This window comes from Coturnix japonica, chromosome 14 (assembly GCF_054131305.1).
Source record: "Coturnix japonica strain WE chromosome 14, WE-NBRP24, whole genome shotgun sequence".
Classification (NCBI taxonomy): Eukaryota; Metazoa; Chordata; class Aves; order Galliformes; family Phasianidae; genus Coturnix; species Coturnix japonica.
In genome coordinates this window covers 610,739-632,364 of record NC_140676.1, presented here as the reverse complement: position 1 = coordinate 632,364, position 21,626 = coordinate 610,739, and the positions used below count along the sequence as shown (strand labels likewise).

The 21,626-nt window shown below is 49.3% G+C and overlaps 1 protein-coding gene across 2 annotated transcripts in view; it reads left to right on the top strand.

Moving 5' to 3' along the window:
* ADAMTS7 (ADAM metallopeptidase with thrombospondin type 1 motif 7) overlaps positions 1-21,626 on the top strand; it is a 48,410-nt gene that overhangs the window by 9,524 nt on the left and 17,260 nt on the right. For both annotated transcript variants that reach the window (XM_032446807.2, XM_015873287.3), the window contains exons 5-18: positions 110-193; positions 988-1,112; positions 2,197-2,346; positions 3,407-3,550; positions 7,487-7,631; positions 7,798-7,890; positions 8,345-8,490; positions 11,375-11,544; positions 11,868-12,001; positions 13,590-13,710; positions 14,407-14,651; positions 17,192-17,333; positions 19,666-19,792; positions 19,919-20,132. In XM_032446807.2, the coding sequence (XP_032302698.2) occupies positions 110-193; positions 988-1,112; positions 2,197-2,346; positions 3,407-3,550; positions 7,487-7,631; positions 7,798-7,890; positions 8,345-8,490; positions 11,375-11,544; positions 11,868-12,001; positions 13,590-13,710; positions 14,407-14,651; positions 17,192-17,333; positions 19,666-19,792; positions 19,919-20,132 (2,040 nt within the window). The remainder of the gene's footprint in view (positions 1-109; positions 194-987; positions 1,113-2,196; positions 2,347-3,406; positions 3,551-7,486; positions 7,632-7,797; positions 7,891-8,344; positions 8,491-11,374; positions 11,545-11,867; positions 12,002-13,589; positions 13,711-14,406; positions 14,652-17,191; positions 17,334-19,665; positions 19,793-19,918; positions 20,133-21,626) is intronic.

Sequence of the window (21,626 nt, the reverse complement as noted above, 5' to 3'; positions counted from 1 at the left end):
CAGTAGGTTCCCTTTAAGCTCACGTTGCCTTGCAAATGTACTTACCAGGAGAACTGTCACAGGGCAAGATGTTTCTTTTGGGCTTTATTTAGTCCTTTGTACTTTGCAGGTGGCAGGGCTGTTCCACCATGCCAGCATCGGGAACCCCATCAACATCGCTATAGTGCGACTCATCCTGCTGGAGAATGAAGAGGTAAAAAGAAAACAAAATGACTCACACTTCCATCCTGGCAGCCAAAGTGGGATACACAGAGAGTTGGCCTTGAAAGCCTGTAAACTCTCATACACAGTTTTCATGGATGAATTGTGTAAGATTAATACAGATTCCCATGCTTTACTTCCTGGGCTTTTGCATGGGCTGCAGGTCTGGTAAAGTCAGTAGGACTGTATGTCAGAGGAGCTGTGGATCGTGATTCTTATAATGATTTGTAATTTAGCCACTGTGATAGCATCTTCCCTCTCATCCTGTAATCTATGGGATGGTACCCAGTGCCACTGGTACTATTTGCCTGTAGCAGCATCCCTTCAAACATGGTGCAGGCGTAGCTCCAAGTCCGTGCTGGGGAAGTATGGTCCAACGGTGGCTGAGTAGCTGAAGCTCACTGCGTCCCACAGGAGCATTTCCTGCCAGTAGCACTGGCGGAGGCTGTGAGTTGTTGGTTGTTTGTGTTTCCCAGCTGCAGCAGTTGCTGTTCAGTCTGGCTGCGCAGCTGCATCCTTCTCTAAAGCACATCAGCCAGGATGGAGTATTTTCCTGCAGCATTTCTAAACCCCTGGTATCAGATGACTTAATGGTTCAGTTGAATCATTGGTGGGAAGAAACAATTGTATTCCCATCCAGCCTACAGCTTACAAAATGCAGAGCAATTCCATCTAGATGGCAGTTAATCCTGATCTTACTCTGATGGGTCAGAGACCAGATCCTTCCGCATCCTAAAAAGCAGATCCAGTAACAGAACAACAACTGACTTTCAATTGTGTTGGCAGGAGGATCTGAAAATCTCCCACCATGCAGACAACACCTTGAAAAGCTTTTGCAAATGGCAGAAGAGCATCAACGTGAAAGGAGATTCCCATCCCTTGCATCATGATGTTGCAGTCCTGCTCACAAGGTATTGTGTCCTGATTTTATGCTGAAGGTGTTACTGTACCACCTAGAAGCTCCTCCAGTGGCTGCAGGCAGGTGGGACGCAGGGAGCTAGTTGCATATTTTAGTGGAAGCTTGTTTAAATCTCACTCCCTGTACCTCAGCCCTGCCTGGAAGCCTCCGTATATAACTTGAAATCTGAAAGTGGCCTGGCTCTAGTGGCTGGAACTGATGTCAGACCTCAGTTTTAAACCTGGAAACTGCTTTCAGTTTACCAGCCGTTGGGATTTCCAAACCAGATTTTCACTGTGGCCCTATTGGGAAACCCTAGAATGGGTGTGTCCTTGCAGCAGCTGTACACAGGGATTAGCTCTCCATTTTCTCTTGTAGATGAATTCCAGGATTTGCAAAGGAGCCTCAGAGCAGGCCCTCACCTCCCATGTAGCTGGGTGGAATTCTTGTCTCTGGCCAAGTTTATATACCTTGCAGTCAGAAAGTGGTTTGATGGTTTCATGCTGCAGCAGCTTGGATGTTGGCAGTATCGTGGTTATTTGCACAGTGATTCACAACCCACAACAGTTTTATCTTCCTTAGAAAATTTGCTTTGTAGTAGAAAGAAGGCACTTAAGGCCATGTACTTTAATGGAGTTGTTCTTCCTGGGTGGCTGGAGCTCCCCTGCCCTGGACCGCAGCACCACTGGGATGTACTTCCCCAAGAAATGTAGTAATTGCTTAATTCTTCCCAGCATCAACTTTATTTATACAATAAAATAAACGTAGCCAGTCTGGCTTGCAGTTCCCATTATTCAGGCTTTCTAATAAGCTGAGGATATCGAGAGAGTAAAGGGGAAAGGAAGAGTCATAAATCTTTCTATGTGGAAAGACATTTGGATGTCTCCATTCTTGCTTCTGTTTGGCCAGTGTTTGCTGGGTTTAAAGGCTTCCCGTTAGACTGGGACCACAGGAGGGGCTTGCTTGAGGCAGCTGTCCTGGGCTGGCCTCCTGGACACCATGCTGTGCCCACACTCAGTTTCACATCATCCTTTGGATCTTACTGTCTTCAACCTTCTTTTTGCTCTGTGTGTGTGTGTTGTTTTCCATCACCCAAGGAAGGACATCTGCGCAGCAATGAATAGACCCTGTGAGACCCTGGGTCTGTCCCATGTGGCAGGAATGTGCCAGCCCCACAGGAGCTGCAACATCAATGAGGACACAGGGCTGCCCCTGGCCTTCACTGTGGCCCACGAGCTTGGACACAGGTACCCCCAGTTTCCTTCTTCTCCTTTCTGACCTCTGAACAGCTTAGTCAGGACCTGACAAGGGACACATAAAAGTTGGAAGGATGATGCTGAGCAGTTCCCTGAATCTCAGGGAATGTACCCTGAGAAATTTGTTTCAGAGTGAGACTTCTGGTTGCTCTAGATTCAAGGAGCCCTTCGCAAATTACACATTTATGTACACCAGTGTGTTGCTGATACTATAAGTCCTCAAGAAGAGGGTTGTTCACTGAGAGGTTTTAAAATAGAGTCCATGTATAGCATCAGTGACAGGATTTTTCTCATCCTGATTTCAACTAAACTTGAGAAAATCATTTGAACATCATAGTCTGTATTTTCGTACAGTAACAGCCTGTAACCAGCAGGCTGTTTTGTTCAATATTCCCATTACTTTATTATTGGCTGAGTTGTCAGTAGGAGAGCTAAAGTGAAACTCCTGCATAAAGTATGTACATTAGGAAACATTTCATGTAATAATTACACGTTATACTATGTTTTGAATTCATAGATCTTTCTGGTTAAATCCTGGCCTCACATGCTCTCTGTATGAAGTGTGGTCCATTGGCTTTGGCACTTCAAAATAGTGACAAATAGTCATTTATTTAGTCCGGTGCAAGCAGACAAGCTCCTGGGGCTGTTCCCCTTGCTTGTAGTGTTGCAGAACACAGGGATTGGACAGAGCCCTGAGCACAGCTGTATTTCTTCAGCTTACTGAGTGGCCTCTTGTTTGCCACTGTTGGCCATGGTAGCATAACAAGGGCATGTTTAGTTGTGAAGCAAAAGAATCCTGCCTGAGCCCTTGCAAGGTGCCAACTGAGAGGATGCCTGACTCTTTTCCCATAACATCTGGGACAAAGCTTGTGACAGCATCTGCAGTCCCACTGGAATGTCCCAGATAGCAAAGTGCTCCCTGTTCATTATGTCTCCATAAAGTTGCAAATGTTTGTAGTGTCTGGTATAGTGTGTCAGAAAGCAGAGAAGCCGCGTGGTTGTGGCAGGCATATGGCTCACCTCTCCTTTGTGGGACTGTGCTCTTACACAGTTTTGGGATTCAGCATGATGGAAGCAGCAATGACTGTGAGCCAGTTGGGAAAAGACCTTTCATCATGTCTCCACAGCTCCTGTATGACACGTCCCCACTCACCTGGTCCCGCTGCAGCCGGGAATACATCACACGATTCCTCGAGTAAGTCCTTGCTTCTTCTCCTTGTTTGTTTGCATTGGTGCTCAGGGCTGAGCTGGCTGCCATGAGTGGCTGGGTTGAGCTTTGGGGTCTGCAAGATATTTTCTGGCCTCAGAAGTCACTCCCAGGGCACTTGATGGTATTTCTGACTTGTTCAGTTGGCTTGGTCCTTGCTGGGAAGGATGAGTGCAGTGGCACAGTGGTTGTTCTTTGAATAAACAAAGGCAGAGCAGTTTTCTTAATTGACTTGGCTGGTGGGATTTCCAAGGCATGGTTGCCCCAGCAGCAGAATGCTGGAGCTGGTTGTGCTCTGCCCCAGTGTGAGCCAGCAGCCTAACAGGTAGGTGTGCAGCTAGAAGCACATTACTATGTTCAAGCTGCTGAGCAGAAGGAGCAATTTTCCATAGCACTTGACATTTGCTCTCACTGCACCTGAGAGAGCGCGATCTTGCTTTCCACTCATCCCAGCAGCAAGGTTACGCTTGGGGCAAACGTGTGGTGCTTGCCTAGAGATGGGAGGTACCATGCGAGGAGATGAGACCAAGTCAAATTCTTACATGCATTTGTTTATTTTTAGTGCCCTGTGGCTGATTTTCCAGTCTGTTATTAAATTCTTAGGAGCATGGCCCAAGACTTACATTTGTCAGCCAGTCTCTAGCACCAGAGGGATGTTTTTCTTCTTGCCACAAGAAGATTAGGAAACAGTGAGAGCATCTTTGAGAAGCAGCAATAGAAAAGCTTTGGCTGCAACCAGTGTGTTTGTGAAGGGCTGGAAGCTGCCTGTTAGGAATACTGGGTGGTGCTGAGCTCTCCTATTTCTAAATCCCAGCCAGTGGCCTAAAACGTGGGCTTGGCTCCAGCTAGGGTGAATTATTGTTGATTTGTGGCTTTCAGTGGAATGAGTCTTTCTTGCATCCACAGAGTTCTTGGCCTTTTGTTTTTAACCTTTGTTTTGAGATGTAGCATTTCCTGCTGGCAGTAACCTTGGGCTGCCATTAAGCTGCAGCAGGGATGAAGCAGACCATCTGGCTGCCTGTCCAGTGGTGTTTTCATCTCTTCTCTCCACTCCCAGAAGGGGCAGCTCCTCCTTCAGGAGTGGAGCAGAGTTCAGCAGGCACCTCTCAGCATCTGTGACATCCCAGAGGCGAAGGAGAGGCCTGCTGCGAGTGCAGACATGAGTGTATTTTAATATGGTGTTGGCAGGAGAATGGGAAGGAACGAGCCAAAAAACGGGACCCAGCTGACCTGGGATTGCTAGATGTGCTTGGAACAGACCTCATGTTAGAAAAAACAACATCACACTCTCAGGTTATGGTTATTGTTTTACAAAGGAGAGTGAATGCTGCTGAGCGTTTAAGAATCAGATGATTTCTGCTGTGGTCATGCACAGAGCTCCGTGATCTTCAAGGCAGCAGCTTTGGGTGGGAAGAAGCTGTAGGACCTCTTTTCTCTGTGTCACTCACCTTGATGTGAGCTCTTTTAAATCTGGCTGGTGGGAGAAATGTTTAAAAAGGGATCTGGTATCTCATAACACTCTGTGGGGAACATGAATGTGCAGAGGTGTGGAGTAGCCTGCCTTCATCCTACAGCTGCTGATATGTTTCCCTTCAGTCTTTCCTTCTCTAGACCAGACAATTCATTTTTCAGCCTGTTTCTGCAGAGCTGAAGGTCTTCTCCCATCGTCTTCTCATGGGCTCTTTCTATCTGACCCCCACCACCTGAAACCTGGCTCGCCTGCCCCTGCAGCACCCACTGCTGCCCCTGCTCAGCCACTGACACCCAGGCCTTCCTACAGCACTGCTCTTCTCTAGTCATTCCAGCTCCTCTGTTTGTGCAGCTGATTGCTCCCAAGTTTAAATCCTTGCCTTTGTTTTTATTGAATTCAGTCCTGGCTATTTGGATCCTTCTTCCAGTTCTGCAAGAGCTTTTGGAATTTTAATCCTGCTTGCAAGTGTATTTGCAGATCCTCCCAGCCTACTTGCATATGGGGATTTAATCATCATACCATCTATTCCATCATGCAGCTCTTTAATGAACAGACTGAAATAGGCAAATGCAGAGCCAGACCCCTGTGAATTTTTACTGCTCTGTGGGTCACTGTGTATCCCTTCAAAGCCAGATTAAATTCATGCCAATTCTTGTTGGCTCAGTAAAGGTTGTTGTTTGGTTTTTTTTTTGCAAAATCTGGAGGCCAGTTGAAGATACCAGTAGGACAGATGTAAAACAGTTAATGAAGAAATAGATTTTGAACAGAACTCTAGAAATTTAAGCTGTCCCCATAAAGGGACTGCAGAAATCTCCTGCAAACTGAGGCGAGACAAGAAGTGCCTTCAGCAGAACAGAGGGCGAGCAGGGCTCGGGGCATTTCTGGGATGGTGTCAGGCCCCATATGCTGTTGCCAGAATAGATGATTGTGGATTAATCCAAAGGAGTAGCAGTTTCTTTCATGCAGCTGGAGCAGGAGTCCAGTGCTTAAGCTTTGACTTTCCCAGTAAAGATGTAATCATTTCTAATTTTAGAGGACATAATGCTTCTTAAGTGTCTCCTGTCAATGTGCAAATTAAAACCGCTGGAGTTGCAATGCAGTGACTTTGCAGTAGGCCTAATATATATGTAGCTGGAGGCCAGACATGATACTGCACCCAGCTGTATAATTCACACCTAATTCAGCCCAGCTCAGGCCTGAATCACCCACAGCAGTTCTTCTCTCCAGTGAGCTGGAGGGGAGGCAGGATGCTCTCACTGCTGGTGGACTTGGAAAGCGAGACTTTCCAGCTCACGGCCTGCTGAAAGCAATGTGTTTACTGATTTTTTTTTTCCAGTGGGGAAATTGCTTATAAAAACTATATGTGGTATATTAAGGAGCTGTGTTCCCACTAGGCTGTTTCTAGCCAAGCAAGGGGCTGGCAGGTGCCTGGAGTGGACCTCTCCAATGCAGGATGTGAGAGGAGAGCTCGCTGTGACTCACAGCCCCATTCACTGCTGCTCCTGAGCCGAGCTGTGTTGCCAGCCTGGGTTAGAAAAGAATCCTGTTTCACGTTAATTTAGACCTGTTCCCAATCACAACAAGCTTCAGTAACCTAATCTGCTCAGAAACCCACACTGGAGACTTTGCTTTGCTGGAAACACGTTAGTTTAAATCAACACTGTAAGCTAAACTAGTGACAATTTCTTGTGTGTTTGGGAAGTATCATAGCAAAACCACTCACAGCAGAGCAAGTCAGCCAGGATCATCCATCTTGGCTTCCCAGCAGCCTGGCAGTGGGCCACGGGCTGTCTTGGCAGGGCTTCATGCTCAGTTTTAATATCTCTTTCTAAAAACATGCTGTCCAGCACAGTCTGAGCACTGTTTGTAGCAGCAGATATGGGAGCGAGTGAGTTTTGCTGCTGACAGTCTATTCTGTTTTTATTAGCAGGGCATTGACACCAGAGCTGGAGTGTCCACAGGGACGTTTTGGGGTTGGCTTGGTGTATGAACACAAGGACAACATGTTTCTCAGCAGTGCAATGTTTGTTCAGTGAAACCCTCACCTTGAGTAGTGAAACTGAGGACTGGACTGAGACTTTGCCGATGACTTGGTTGCAAAGCCATAATCCAGGGGATTGGTCCCAGGCAAAGCAACATATCTGGCTTCTTGTCATGGAGTGCCAGGACGTGCTGGAGTGTCAGAGGGTGCATCAGGGGTAGGTGGGCTGCAGTTGCAGACACCAGATTGCCCAGCTCAGAAATTCAATAAGTGCATGGTGAGATCCACATGGCGGATTGGGTGCAGGGATTATTGAAGAGCCACGGTCATGTCAGCTCTAGAATGAATGTCAGGATTTCAGGATGAGACACTGATGAGGTGCTTGGTTCCTCTGCTAGCAGCTGCTGGAGCGGTGCATGGGACCTACCTGCACTGGCCATGCAGTGACACTGCCCTGTCACCTCTCTTTCAGCCGGGGCTGGGGGCTGTGCCTGGATGACCCCCCTGCTCGGGAGGTGCTGGACTTCCCCCTGGTGCCCCCGGGCGTCCTCTATGATGTGAGCCACCAGTGCCGTCTGCAGTATGGTGCCTACTCCACCTTCTGTGATGACATGGATGTAAGCCAGAGTCCCCCCTCCCAACACAGCATGGACTCATACAGCTCGGAGGGTTTTTTGGGGGTGGGGGCTTTGCATGGGGTGATCCTCTCCCAGTGAGTAAAATCTCTACCAATGGGTTGGCCCTTGAAGTAACCACGTCCTGTGTAAATGCTTTTTTCTGCAGAGTGTCTGCAACACGCTGTGGTGCACAGTGGGGACCACATGCCATTCCAAGCTGGATGCTGCTGTTGATGGGACAGCGTGTGGAGAGAACAAGGTAAGAGGGGGCAGCCTCATTTGCATGTGTGGAGGTTCTTTGTCCTGCGTATAAGAGATGATTTTTGCTTGAAAAGTGCAAAACTTGGTATTTTGCAAACTCATGGATCATGCCCTTACTCCAGCCAAATACTGGTGGTGAGAGATTGAATTCAGGGAAATCAAGATGTCCCTAGAACCACGAAATCTGCAGTTTAAATGGAAGCAGAATGCTTGCAGGGTCACGTCCAGAGGTCTGTTCCCTAATACAAGTCTTCAGACAGCCCAGTATCCCTGAATTTCTCATTGCACAGAGGTGAACTTGGCTCCATCAGAGCTCAGCTGACATCCAGGCACCCTGGAGTGAGTGTAGCATGGGTTTGCACAGGACAATATGAGTGCTGGACTTTTAGTGCTCCCCCAGGGTAGAGCTCTCTAAGTAAACTTTTCTCTTCTTCTGGCCTGTCTCTTTGCAGTGGTGCTTCAATGGTGACTGTGTGCCTGTGGGTTACCGTCCTGATGCCATTGATGGCAGCTGGGGGCCCTGGAGCTCATGGGCTGCCTGCTCACGGAGCTGCGGTGCGGGTGTGCAGAGTGCTGAGAGGCAATGCAGCAACCCCACGTAAGTGCATGTGTGCTCTCCTGGGTTTGTTAAGCTCATTTGTGTAGGAGCGGAGCCCAGGGCTTTCTGATGGCCTCTGAAAGCAGGGACCATCACCTGGCTGGTCTGGGCCTACCCATGTCAGCACTGGACAGCAGAGGGCTGGTGCCATTATGCAGTTATCTTTCTGAACAACATGCCTTTGAAACACAACAGGCGATTCCTTTCATGGGGTTATCCAGCCATCTGGGTGATGGCAGGCGCTGGAGGGGCAGAGCTGGCTCTGTCTGCTTTCATGCACAACTGCTCCTTTACCAGGCAAGCAGAGAGCACTGGAACATGAATTCAACAAAGAGTAAAGACTCTGTGCTTGTAGCTGTTAAACATATCCGGTGTCTTTTAATGACTGAAAAGAAAAATAGACTTTTTGTGGTTCTGACTCACTCTCATTTTGAAAACTCTCACTGCTGCTTATCAACTGTTTTCTCCCTGTGAGTGATTTCTAAGCAGGCTGAATGAGCTGCAGTAGTGGGGACACTTGCTGCTCCCCAGCCCAAGGACCAACCAAGGAGCAGCATTAGCCATGCACTGACCGCTATGCTGACCCATCTGTCCTCCAGATGCCTCCCTCCTTACCCGATGGCTATTGTATTGGATTCACACAAAGGCCCCCAACTCGTCCAAGTGTCACAGTGCCTTGTAACAGGGAGAGAAAGGGGCTTTGTGAGCAATTTTCCAGTGGCAGTCATTTTTCAATGGCTTAAGAAGATTTGAAAACTAAGAGGGAATCTCTCTAATGAGCCCAGATGTTCTTTCTGCCTAACTTCTTTGGGTGCATTGTTTTTAACACATACTATTGAACTGTGTAAAGAATAGCTGTGTAATCCCAGTCCTAGGTCAAGAGCTAGGTTTGTGTTTGACATGAGTTTTGTGACAGAAGTGCAATTGTAGTTTATGGAGTGTTCCAAACACAGCTGCAGGCATGGAGGAGAGCAAACATTGTAAAAGCAGCAGAATTTCCCTGGGCAGTTGTTTGCTTTGGCCACGGTAGGTAAATCTTCAGCTTTGCCTTTTGGATGAAGGGAACAAATGCACGCACTGGGTAGTCCTTCCTCCCTCAGGCATCTCCTAAGGGAAAGGTGTGTAAACACAACTGTAAAGTAGTAATTAATTATACTCCTTTCAGGAAGTTGTGCCACTCTTAACTAATCAGGGGGAAAAGTAATTTTAGTAAGGTCATGGGGATGTGGGACGCAGAAATTGCAAGCAACCAAAGCAACCTGGTGAAATGGCAAGTGTTAAGAACCAGTGGCAGTATCTTGAGAGCCTGTTGGCATCCAAGAAAAGCCTGTTGTTGCTTTTTAAGTCCTTCTCACTTTAAAAATGTTGGAAAGAATGATATATTTTTAAAACTACTTTCCAAAGTAAGTAAGAATTTATCACCTTGTGTATACGATGTTTCTGGCTGCTTCTGTCATTTAGGAATCACCAGCATGAAAAATCTAAAGCCTGAAGAAATGTGTTTCCTCTCAAGAGATTCCTTGTAAGATTTCCTTGTTCTGATCAAGAGTTCATGTTAGACCCCTCCACCAGTCCCATGGCTCTTGCCGGGTTGCATTACACTGTAGAAACAGTTCTGAGGTCATCCAGCACAGAAAGCAAGACTGAGTGGGCCAGGGGAGGTTGTCAGAAGTGCTGGAATTGTGGCCACTTGCCATTTGAGCAGGAGCTCTGCCTTGTTGGCCGTTCAGCCCTGGCATTCCTGCTCGGATCGCTGACAAAGTCACAATCAGTCTGAGTTGCAGTTGAGACTGAGATGAGACTGAGGTTAGCTGGGAGGTGGTGGACAAAGGGAGAAGACGTCTGGAAGGTGGTTTGGAGATGTGTTTGGAAAGCACCATCAGAGCATCCCCCACCAAAAGCCTCTCAAGTGCTACCTTAAGACAGCTGCATCTCATTCAAGAGAAAAACAAAGTCTGATAGTGAAAAGCTGGTTCTTTTGTGTAGGAGATACTTCCCAGTGATGTTTCTGGAGAGAGATGTTTTTGGAGGGGTAGCTAAGCAATACCTTCCAAGTCATGTAATTTTAGAGTTGAAAGTGATGTTTTAAGCCCCTGGGGAAGGCTCCAGCCTGTTTCATCTCCCATAGTAGCGGTTGCCTTCACACTGTGGGCAAGCAGAGTGTGAGTTGTTGCATTGCCCATTGTGTAGGAGTGCCCAGCAGGAGAATGGCTTTGGACACAAACATTATTGGTCACACCAGTTTTTGCAGCTCCATAAACCAGGCCTATAGAGTTGGCCATATTTGCAGCATTAAGGAAGGACTGTCAGGAGTGACAAGACGCTAAAAGGTAGCTGTGGACCTCCAGCACCTCCACAAGAGATTTACAAAAATGACTGCTTCGTATGTCTCTTTTTCACTTGGGTTAATCCTTCCTGAGACAAATAAGTGCCCTGGTAGCAACAGATCCAAGCCCCCTTCTTGCATGCCTTAGCCTGACCATTACAATGTTGTGCTAATGGCTGAAAGCAAGAAAGCAAATCTGGTCAGAAGCAAACTGGGTTAGGCACCCCTCCTTGTCAGGGGAAGTGAAATGGAAAAACATAAGACAGCAGCTGGACCAAAGTCATCTGTACTTGGAATTCTGTCATCCTACACCGTCTGGGGAGCTGCTGTCGCCGTATCTTTGTTGTGCATTGCAGCCATATCTTTGCTGCAGCGTCCAAGGCCTTTGTGCAGAACATGTGTCCTCTGTCCAGGAGGAATCTGAGGAGCAAGGACGTGGGTGATGCTCTCTGTGCATTTCAGAAGCTTGCTGTGTAGGTTAGGGTTTATTATTATTATAAGGGAGTTTCCTCTCCTTTGCTCTGTGTGTTTATTTCCTCTTCTCCCTCCTGTGAACAGGCCAAAGTATGGGGGCAGGTACTGCCTGGGAGAACGGAAACGATTCCGAATCTGCAACATCAAGCCCTGTCCTCCCAACAAGCCGTCCTTCCGCCAGGTCCAGTGCAGCCAATTCAACCCCATGCTCTACAAAGGGAAGCTCTACAAGTGGACACCAGTGCCCAACAACAGTGAGTGTGCACAGTCTGCTGCCAGGCTTCTCCTGCAGCCCTTGCAGAGAGCCTGAGACAGATTCTTGCAATGGCTCGATCTTGCTGGAGCTGCCTGTAAAAGTTTTGCCTTCCCTTTCTGACACACCTGTGGTGTATTTATGCCATATTTTAAATTATGGCTGGGTTTGCAGGATTAATTTATGTTGTCGGAGATGGTTACAAGGAGAGAAGGTGACCTGTGTCCATGTGAGCCCAGGGCAACACTGCTGCAGAAAGCAGGCGAATGGAGGCATGCACACCCCAGCTTCTCGGGTTCAGTTTCTGTCTCTTCGGCTTCCCAGTTAACCCCTGCGAGCTGCACTGCCGGCCAGAGGACGAATACTTTGCAGAGAAGCTGAGAGATGCCGTCATCGATGGGACCCCGTGCTATGAAATGAACTCCAGCCGGGACATGTGCATCAATGGCATCTGCAAGGTACATCCCCTGCTGAGGGTGGGCTGGGAACAGCCCTGTGCGCCAGGAGCTGCAGGCTGAGGCAGGGGCAGTTATCAGGGCTCTGCCTGATGTCCTCAAGCAAATATTACCTGATCCATTTTGCTACTGTTTTTCAGTATGGAAATGAGGGAGAGCTCTCAATATTCACAAGCTAGATGATGCAGAGGTATTTAAGCGTCCTGGGTATTTTCAAGGAAGTAGAGAACCAAACTAAGGAAATACAGCAAGAAAAGTTTCATTTGCAAATAAGGCTGTGGAGATAGAAAGGGAAGGTGGGGAGAACACCCATCCCAGCCCTGCAGTTCTGGCAGATGCTGCTCTCACCCACAGCCTGCTGCAATGCAGGTGTCTCCCCCAGCCGTGGCACCCTCTCCCATTATTGGGGTTTGTTCTTCCTCCTGGGCTGTTGTTGTTTCTTGGAAGCTCTGTGTAAATGAGCTGTGGGCCAGGGAGAGCATCTTCCCTGCAAGGAACCAGAAGGACCAGGGAGCAGAATGCTCATCTCCCTGCTTCTTCCATGGAGCTCCGGGGGCTGCTGAGGGCCTTCATGCTCTGAACAGCACTAAGAGAAGCAGCAAAAATAATCAGTAAGCAAGTTTCCTTGTATCCTCTTACATAAGAGCCATTTGTGGAAGCTTCTTCCTCTTCCTGGCTGTGCTGCTGGCAGTACCAGGTAGAGGCCAATGGCAACTGCTCTGCACAGCAGGAGGCTCTGAGAAGGTCCTATTTCCTCCCTTATTAGGCTGTAAGTTACTTCAAGGGCTGCAGCAGACACATGCACAGGCTCAGGGAGCTCAGAGGTCGTGGTTTTTACTTGGCACATAGAAAAGAGTGAGATCCAGCGGTTCTCCATGGATGACAGCATATTCACTCAAAGCACACATGAAATACTTGCTGACTGCAAGCCTGCTGCTGGCTCCATCACCAGAGTTAGGCCTGGCTCTCTAGAAAACATTGCAGTAGCAAAAATGGGGCTCCTTTTCTAGCATATATATGCAAGTGGCTCCCTGGTAAGTCCTCACGGAGCTACGGCTAAGTACTCCTCATTGGCACAGGACCCAGTGGGGCCTCTGGGGAGTTGGCTGCAGCTTTTATTGTGCAGTGTCAGATGGAATCTCAGTTTGATCAAGTGATATGGCAGCTGCCTGGGTCTGAAGTGTAGAAAGCTCCAGCAGAATTTAGGAAAGGTTTTGGGGAAGTGTTTGCAACAGGACTGGCAGGGCCAAGGACCAAGAGGCTTGCCTGGCTAGACACAGGCTGCAGAACAAGGCAGGGAAAGCTGATAGCGAGATGTGGATCTGACTTTTCATAGTGGTACAAACAGGATGGTAGGGCTGCAGGCAAGAAACCCGTTTTAACAGCTGACTGGGATGCATCACCATCACTCACTCCACTCTCTCATCTGTGGTCCTTATTTCTTGCCATTCAGGACCATCATATGTCCACTGACAATGGCCCTCATTACTGTGGTTGTTTTTCACTTTTGACCACTCATGTCACAGTGAAACCCTGGGTGGGTGTAAATGGGTGCAGGCATGGGGCCAGAGCTGATGGGGCTGTGTTGCAGAACGTGGGCTGCGACTACGAGATTGACTCCAATGCAGTGGAAGACCGGTGCGGTGTCTGCCACGGGGACGGCTCCACCTGCCACACTGTCAAGAAGACATTTGAGGACAGCGAGGGGTTGGGTAAGCACATGTGGCATTCTCCTTAGAGCGAGACACACCTAAGGGAGAAGGATGAGCACATGAGCAGTATGCTCCTGGCTTTCAGTAGTTGCAGCCTCCCCAGGGACCAAACATTTTGTTGCGAAGTGGTGGGGTGAGCAGAGCAGGCTTAGAGCCAACCCTCAGCTTCCAGCCACTGGGGAGGAGAAAAATGGGTTGTTGTTTTAAATGGCTTCCTTAAAACAACCCACCCTGGTCTGCAGGGCTCATTTTTCCCTTGATCAGCAGAGCGGGGTGACGGGGTGGTTTGCAGACAAGACCCTATGGCTGCAGGGACTTCATGGGTGGCAGCACTCAGAGAAGGGGGATGGCTCTGCAAGTGCCATTGCTGCTCCAGGCTGGAAAGTGCTGTGTGGAAACAAGGGGACACAGGGCTTCGTTTCTGCCCAGCTAGAGAGGCACTAATTGCCTGGCTCACTTGCTGCTCGTTTGCAGTCTTTCACTAATCCAGACTTGTTGATTTTTATAAGGTCTAAGAAGTAACAAAGGAGATGAGGAGTTGTCTTTTCATTTCTTGCCTCTTGGAAGCAAAATATTCCCTTACTGCTCTTTGTGTCTAATGGCCTCAAAACAAATGTGTGTGGCACTATCTCCACACCCTGGGGAGCAGATCATGTCCTTGACTCCCCTGGAACAAATGCTTGGTTGCATTCCCAGGTTATGTTGATATTGGGATTATCCCTGTTGGAGCCCGAGAGATCCGGATTGAAGAAGTTGCAGAAGCTGGAAATTTTCTGGCGCTGAGGAGTGAAGATCCGGAGAAGTATTTCCTGAACGGTGGCTGGACCATCCAATGGAATGGAGATTACAGGGTGGCAGGAACCACCTTCACCTATGAGAGGACGGGAAACTGGGAGAATCTGACCTCTCCAGGGCCCACTGTGGAACCTGTGTGGATTCAGGTATGTTCTGGGTTCTGGGCAGTTGGGATTCTCAGCTGGGAAAGATGAGGGGGTAGAGCCAGGAGCTCTGCAGCTTTCCCTGGTGCTGCTGGGGTGACTTCATGGCCATCCACAGGATGAGGTCGGGTGTCTCCTCCCTGAGCATGTTTCTCCCTCCATCTTCTGCAGCCAAATGTGTGCTGCTGGCCCAGGAAGCGCGGTTCTGAACTTGGGGTGGGTCTGCTGCTTCCAGCTGAGCCTCATCCAGCTTGCAGCATTCCTCAAAATATTTACAGAGGAGAGAGAGAATAAAAGGAATTAGCTGGTTTCCGGAGCCTTTTCCATATCTTATCAAGAGCAAGAGGAGCGCCCGCGGTGTTTCTGTCAGGGCTGGAGCAGCCCATGACTCTGAGCGGTGGCAGTGGATGCATCAGGGACTGGGAGCTGTCACATGCCTGCCAGCATTGGAACCCCATGCACCAGCTGGGGTCTGGGCGAGGGCTCATGGTCCTCAGGGGATGCACAGACAGGTCCAAAGCCTGAGTGATGCCTTCGTGGTTGCTGCCAGTCTGGCTCTGCTTCCTCAATAAAGCACTGCAGGGAAAAGGTAAAAATCCAAGAGGAACCTTTGAAATCTTCTGCAACAACAAGAAATTTCAAACTTTACTCTTCATTCCATGTGTGAATTTCTGCTCCCAGTTCACATGTGCTGTATCTTGGGAGCACTTCTTACAAAGGCCAGGTGCTGCCCCACAACCTGCCTAAGCAGCAGCAGCAGCTCTGGTGCTTAGCTTAACATGGTCTTGTTTTGCAAACACATCCTATTCTATTAATTTTTGCCTTATTTGCACTGAAGAGCTGCCGAGGGGAGGGTTATACAGTCTACAGTGTAAGGAAAATGGTTTTTTTGAAATCACACTGAACAGGGCATAAGAATGAACAAAGCTTCAGCCCTGGAGGTTTTCTTCATGATTGTGGTTTAACCTTGTTTTTTCCCTTTTAACCACCTTCTGATAAATGAAGGAAGAGGCATCTCCTGAGTGCTCTGCCTTAATTAGTGCAGCAGCAGGAGGAAATAAGGGGTTCTCACTGTGTGCTGCAGGCCAGGCTTGCAGAGCTGGGCAAGGAAGAGGATGCTGGGAGCATATGGGGCTCAGCGCTTTGCAGAGCCAGGTTCATGGCTTATTTCCCCCTATGTGTGAATTCCCCTCGGTGGCTTTCCTGGGGCAGAGGCGGGGATGGCCCTGGAGGTGTGACCCTACAGTCCCTGGCTCACTGTGCAGCCATGCATGGCCAAAAGTCTTTGCGTTTTGTATTTGTGTTTTTGCCTCCAAGCGTTGCTTTGCTCTGCTAGTATGAACGCTGGCATGTTCAGTGCCAGCAAATTGCTGGGACGCTTTCTGGGATTCATAACCTAATTAAAACCTTTTGACAGAAATGTTTCAATATTCATGAAGAGGTTTTGGAAAGATGCCCTTGCTCCTGCCAAAGCTCCAAGAACAACAAAGCTTTGGCAATAATGGGAGCACTTAGGCTAAAAAAAACACATTTAAACTCACAGCCTTTCTGAGTGCTGAGTGCTGCTGGAGGCGTGTTGGGCAGGACTTGCATAACCATAGGAGCAGCCTCGTTCATTTGGAGAGCAGTGAGAGCCACGTTTCAAGTGGGGAGAAATTAATGACATTCTGTCCAGCGCCTGTTAGCAGCCAGCCGCTGAGTGTTTGCTGCCTGTTGGTTCTTCACTATTGCCTTCTGCCCTGCTCACACCACAGCAGTTGGGGTGTTGCACTAAGGGGAGGGTGCAACCCCCAGCCACCCTGCATGGTGTGCACGGCGCCTACCAGTCTGCATCCCTGACATGGTCACGTCACTGACATTGGCAGCAGGCTGGAGATCTGAACAGGGGCTGGGCTGGGTACCCATGATTTCAAGTTGTGCTGAGGGCTGCTGCATTGTGCTGCCATTGATGGGAGCAAGCAGCAGTGCAGTGCTTGCAGGGAGGAGGTGTTGGTGCACCGTGTGCCATGGTGGGCTCAGTGCTGGCGTGCAAAACTTCCTCACCCAGCTCTGGGATGGGTGACAGCAGGGCCCTTCACAGGGAAGGTCCAAGCCGTGCTGAGCCTTGAGGAGGTCTTTGGATGGAGCTGCATTTGGCAGTGAGACCGGTGAGGATTAACAGGAGGATGCTTCCAGACTCTTTGGCAGAGACATAAAACTGAAGCTGTGGCAGTTCTCAGCGCTCCTGCTGTTACTTTTTATTATTACCTAACAAGCCCAGTACTCTCAGTGGGGTCAGCTGGGGCATTTCCTCTTCTCTTACACACTTTGACTACACACTAAGTACGTTTTCTGGAATGGTTGTGTGCTGCTGTTAGAGGGCAGCAGCCAGACCATCGCTGTCCATGGCCAACAGTGAGGAGCCAAACGCTGCACTGTACGGAGCTGGACAGAGTGACACCTGCATGGCTGTGCTGCGGCTTCCTGCCTCCTTGAACACCCTGCAATGCAGCAGTCGGACATGGCACCAACCATGTCTCTCAGCTCCTGTTGTCTCCCCACAGCTGTTGTTCCAGGAAACCAACCCTGGTGTGCGGTACCAGTACACCATCCAGCGGCCAGCTGACAGCGACAACGACATCGAGCAGGCCCAGTTCCTCTGGCGCTTCGGCTCCTGGACCACATGCACAGCCACGTGTGGCACCGGTGAGTCTGGCAAAGCACCCCCTATTGCAGGGCATGGGCCATCAGTCGTTGCTGCTTTTTCTGTCATCTTTGATCTCTTTCTTATTGTAGACAGTGCAAATGCTGGCAGGATTTAGTGGTACAGGGAGCCAAAGGGACCCCTGTCCTCCTGCTGCACTATGCATCACAGCAGATGTTTGCGAAGCAGTTGGTGCAAGAACTGTACATGCTCTGGGCCACGTTCCCCATCACAGCCACACCAGAGCACACTGCTTCCATTTGCCTTCGAAATTCCTGGGTCTTTGGTTTCAGTAGGTCTTGGAGAGAGAAAAAAAGGGCAGCATCTGCTGAGGTTGTAATTCCTCGATGGCCCCCAGTGCACTCTGCCACTGGGAGCCAGCTCTTTATCAGCACTTTCCTCATCTCGGTGTCCTATTACTGTGCTGGGGGTTCCTGGGCTGCTGAGTTGGTTGAGACAAAAGAGCTTTAGAGAAATCAGAGTGTCAGATGGCCGGTCTGCAGTCTGGCCAGGCCTCTGGAGGGGAGGTTGTTTCAGGAGCTTTATGGAGAGCAACTCGGAGAGCACTGCAGAGTCCTGGCTGCAGCCACCAGCCCCAGAGTGAACAGGACACCACATCCTGATGTCCCCTCCTCCCCACCATGTCCCAAGTGTCCCAGGCCCCATGAGACAGGAGGCTTTCGAGGGATGTGTGTGTGAGCATGTGTGGTCATTTGGTCTCACGGCACTGCACAGAACTGACAGCAGTGAGTGTTTTCACTTTACACTGTAAATAGACATCAGAAAGATCCAGTCTCTCTCTCTCTTTCTCAAGCCTTTTGGCTTTCTCCCCAGCTGAACGTTCCCCTGCAGCAGTACAGAGCTGAGCATAGCACCCATGGGGAGGGATGGGTCCTGCACGTGGTACAGAGCAAGGCTGGGAGCAGCAAGCACTTCCTCGAGAGCAGCTGCACAGCAGGTCCGGATAAGAGTTAAGGGGAAAAAAGAAGGATCCCTTTGTGTGAAAAGTGAAGAGACTTCACAAACACTCAGCCATTTTAGGCAGTACTGAGAGCCAGGAGGTATTTCCTGCCTTCCCCTGGAAGACTGGGGTTTATTCCTGCCTTGAAGCAGGAGAGATGTGGAGCTGTGTGAATTTGCTGGCCTTTTTATGTAGTTTTGCTACAAGAGCTCTTTGCTGTGGATTTGCATGGGTGCCCATGACATGCTGCTCTGCAGCCTGTGCTGTCAGAAGAGGATAAGCAGTCAAGATCACTTTGTTTTATTTAAAACCAGCATTCCATTGTATGGCTTGGTTGATAGCTTCTAAAACAGAATGGAAATACAGGAGTAAATGAGGCAGGAGTTGGCTGATGAGGATGCTCACTCCATTGGAGTCATTCCCAGAGCTGAGACATTTGAGATTTGGGAGAGCCCTGCAAGCCCCATAAACATTTAGAAACCTCTGAGCGCTGGAGCCACAGCACTGGGAGCTCCCCCAGCAGAACTGGGCAGGCCCGTCACCTCTCAGCTGGTCATCGTTATTTACAGCTGTCTCAAGTCATGGGGTCAAGTATGTATTCCAGAAAGCAGGACAAAACCGATAGCAAAGCAGCATGGTGGAAGTGGGGTCATGCTGAAAAATGTCACCTGTCAGTGCTGCAGAATAGGGGCAGGGGGTGTCAGGGTACAGAGGCTGCGAGTGGGACTGGGGAAGACCCATGGAAATTCTTGGCATTTCTTGGGGTATTTCCTGACATCTTTATGCCCTGAAGGAGCAGGTAGAATCTGACACCTTCTTTTAAGTAAGCACAAGATTTGCCAAACCTTTCTGCAGTCTGTTTCAAGCTTTCTGCTTGAGCAGCCCTGGCCTCAATCCCAGGGCAGGATCGGTGGTTTGCCTCGTGCCGGACAGGCAGATCACATCACATCTCCTCCAGCCCTGGGAGGTGCTTTGGCTGCTGTCCTCTGCTTCTGTTGCCCTGGGGCCTCTGTGCTGGCTGCACCAGTGGCGATAACTTCCATCCAGACTGGACTGTCCCAGCTCGTGCAGCTCCACATTCAGAATCATTTTCCAGCACAGTTAAGTTTTCTAGCTCTAATATATGTATTGTGGATCTGGTGTTTCGCTGTCCTTTTCCCAGCTGGGTACAGTGGGAGTGCTGGTGTGTATGGCAGCATGTTGGGGCCATGGGAAGTGGGCTCTCAAGTTTCAGGATCTGTTTCAGTGAAGGTTTCATATTCTTCTGGTTTTGTGTCTGAGGGCAGAGGCAGGGCCTGCTGCCACTTGCTGTTAGAGGATGCTCAATGCTCTGAATCAAGTTCTGTGTAGAGCCAAGCCTTGTCTGTCCCCAGGGGTGCAGAGGCAGATTGTGCACTGTGTGGAAAAGCTGGCTGGCATCGTGGAGGAGCGGTACTGTGACACACTGACAAGGCCTGATGACCAGCAAAGGACGTGCAATGAAGAGCCCTGCCCAGCAAGGTCTGTTGTCTTTTGTATTGCTCTTTCTTAATGCATCCTTGTTTCCCAAGCAATCCCAGCAGGGGCAGGGGGCAGATCCTGCCTGCTGTGCGCCGGTTGCAGCATTTTCCCCTTACTTTCCCCCAGGTGGTGGGTTGGTGAGTGGCAAAAGTGCTCGGCCACATGTGGGACATCGGGGTTGATGAAGAGGACGGTGCTCTGCATCCAGAGCGTGGGACTGGACGAGCAGAGAGCCTTGCAACAAGCAGATTGTCAGCATCTCTCCAAACCAGAAGCCACTGCTCCCTGCCACCGGGATGTCCCCTGTCCCTCTCAGTGGGCAGTGGGGAACTGGTCAGAGGTGAGACACGTGACAGGAGTGGCTGCAGTTTCCTGCGAAGCTGGCAGGAGCACAAATGAGCAAGAAGGGCAGAACAGGAGATTCTGAAGCCTTCAGTGTGCAAATCTTTCCCAGCAAACCTTTCTCCTTTATTTTGGCAGAAGCATTAAAAACATTTTGTGCTTGCAGAGACAAGGTGCTGCAGGCCAGCCAGGGGCCCAGCTGTGCCATGCACGTGCCTGTTGGTGGATGGACATCTGCTCTGCATCCGCACACGTTGGCTCTGTGGCTGCCTTGCCTCTGCTGCCAGGCTGCCCTGGGGAATTTTACAGCAATATACTTAAGGGAGAGGAGTATAAAACCTGTGTTCAGCGGGCACCCTGCGTAGCCTTATTTTTGTATTTTTGTGGTTGAGGTTTTGAACCAAAGAAGCGTAACTCCTAATTTGAGCAGTGGTCTCAGAAAGTGTTCAGTGTGAAGAAAAGTATCAGGAGACAAATTGGAGCCTGGGAACAGAGCCTGTTGCTAAGAAACAAACAGAATAAAAATGTGAACAGAAAATTTGAAGGCTAAATGAGAGCTATTTAGCAATATTTTTCTAGAGGCCCACGAAAGCCACAATAGCACAGTTGAGAAAGAAGGCTGCAATAGTTGAAAGGAAAAATCATGAATTCCAAGTTGCCCTGAGGTCTGTGCTATGTATGGAGCACAGGCTGTCACAATGCTCCTCTTTGGGTTTCCCATCTATGAATCTGTGAAACCATGAAAACGTGCTTGAGATTTTAATGTCTGCAACTTTTTCTGTTCTTCTTTCACTTAAAGTGAGAGTTCTCTTTCTTCTGCATTGCCACCACCACCAACAGGCAGAGAAATGTGAAGCTGGGAAGCTTTCCAGAAACATGGTTCATCTACCCATAGAAAGGGATAATAAGAAGGGGTTCAGTGCTCTTGTATATTTGCAGACCCTGGTGCACGCTTGCAGAAGCACGTCCTGCTCAGCAGCTTGGCACAGTGATGCCTCCTGCCCTTTCCTACCAGCACTGCTTGTTCCCCACGTGTAGCTACTAACAGCAGTGGTTTCTTATCTGTGCCTCGGGGGCTCTCTTGATAACTGAGGCTTGGCAAATAACCCTCTTCCTTTCCCCTTTGAGAGCCATGATTCCTGGAGCTTATCTCCTGGATGGTGCTGGAGCCATTTGCTAAGAAAGGCTCAAAATAGACAAGTATGTATTATTTGAGAACCGCATCTCCAGGCCAGCCCAGCCCTGAGGCTCTGCGGGTACCCTGAGGGATCTCTGCCCACCTTGCACTCAGCTTCCAGTGCTGGTGGCTGTGCATCAAACCTCCACCTCAGCCATCTGTTTTCATCCTGAGAACAGCAACTTTTGCAGAAAACCCCTCTGTTGGATTTGTTTGACTTGGAGATGATTTGTTCTTGCTGGCTGCATTGTGTGAGGCACGCTGACGTATGTGACTAATGCTCTGTGCATGTGCTGTAGCAAACTGCAGCAGCCC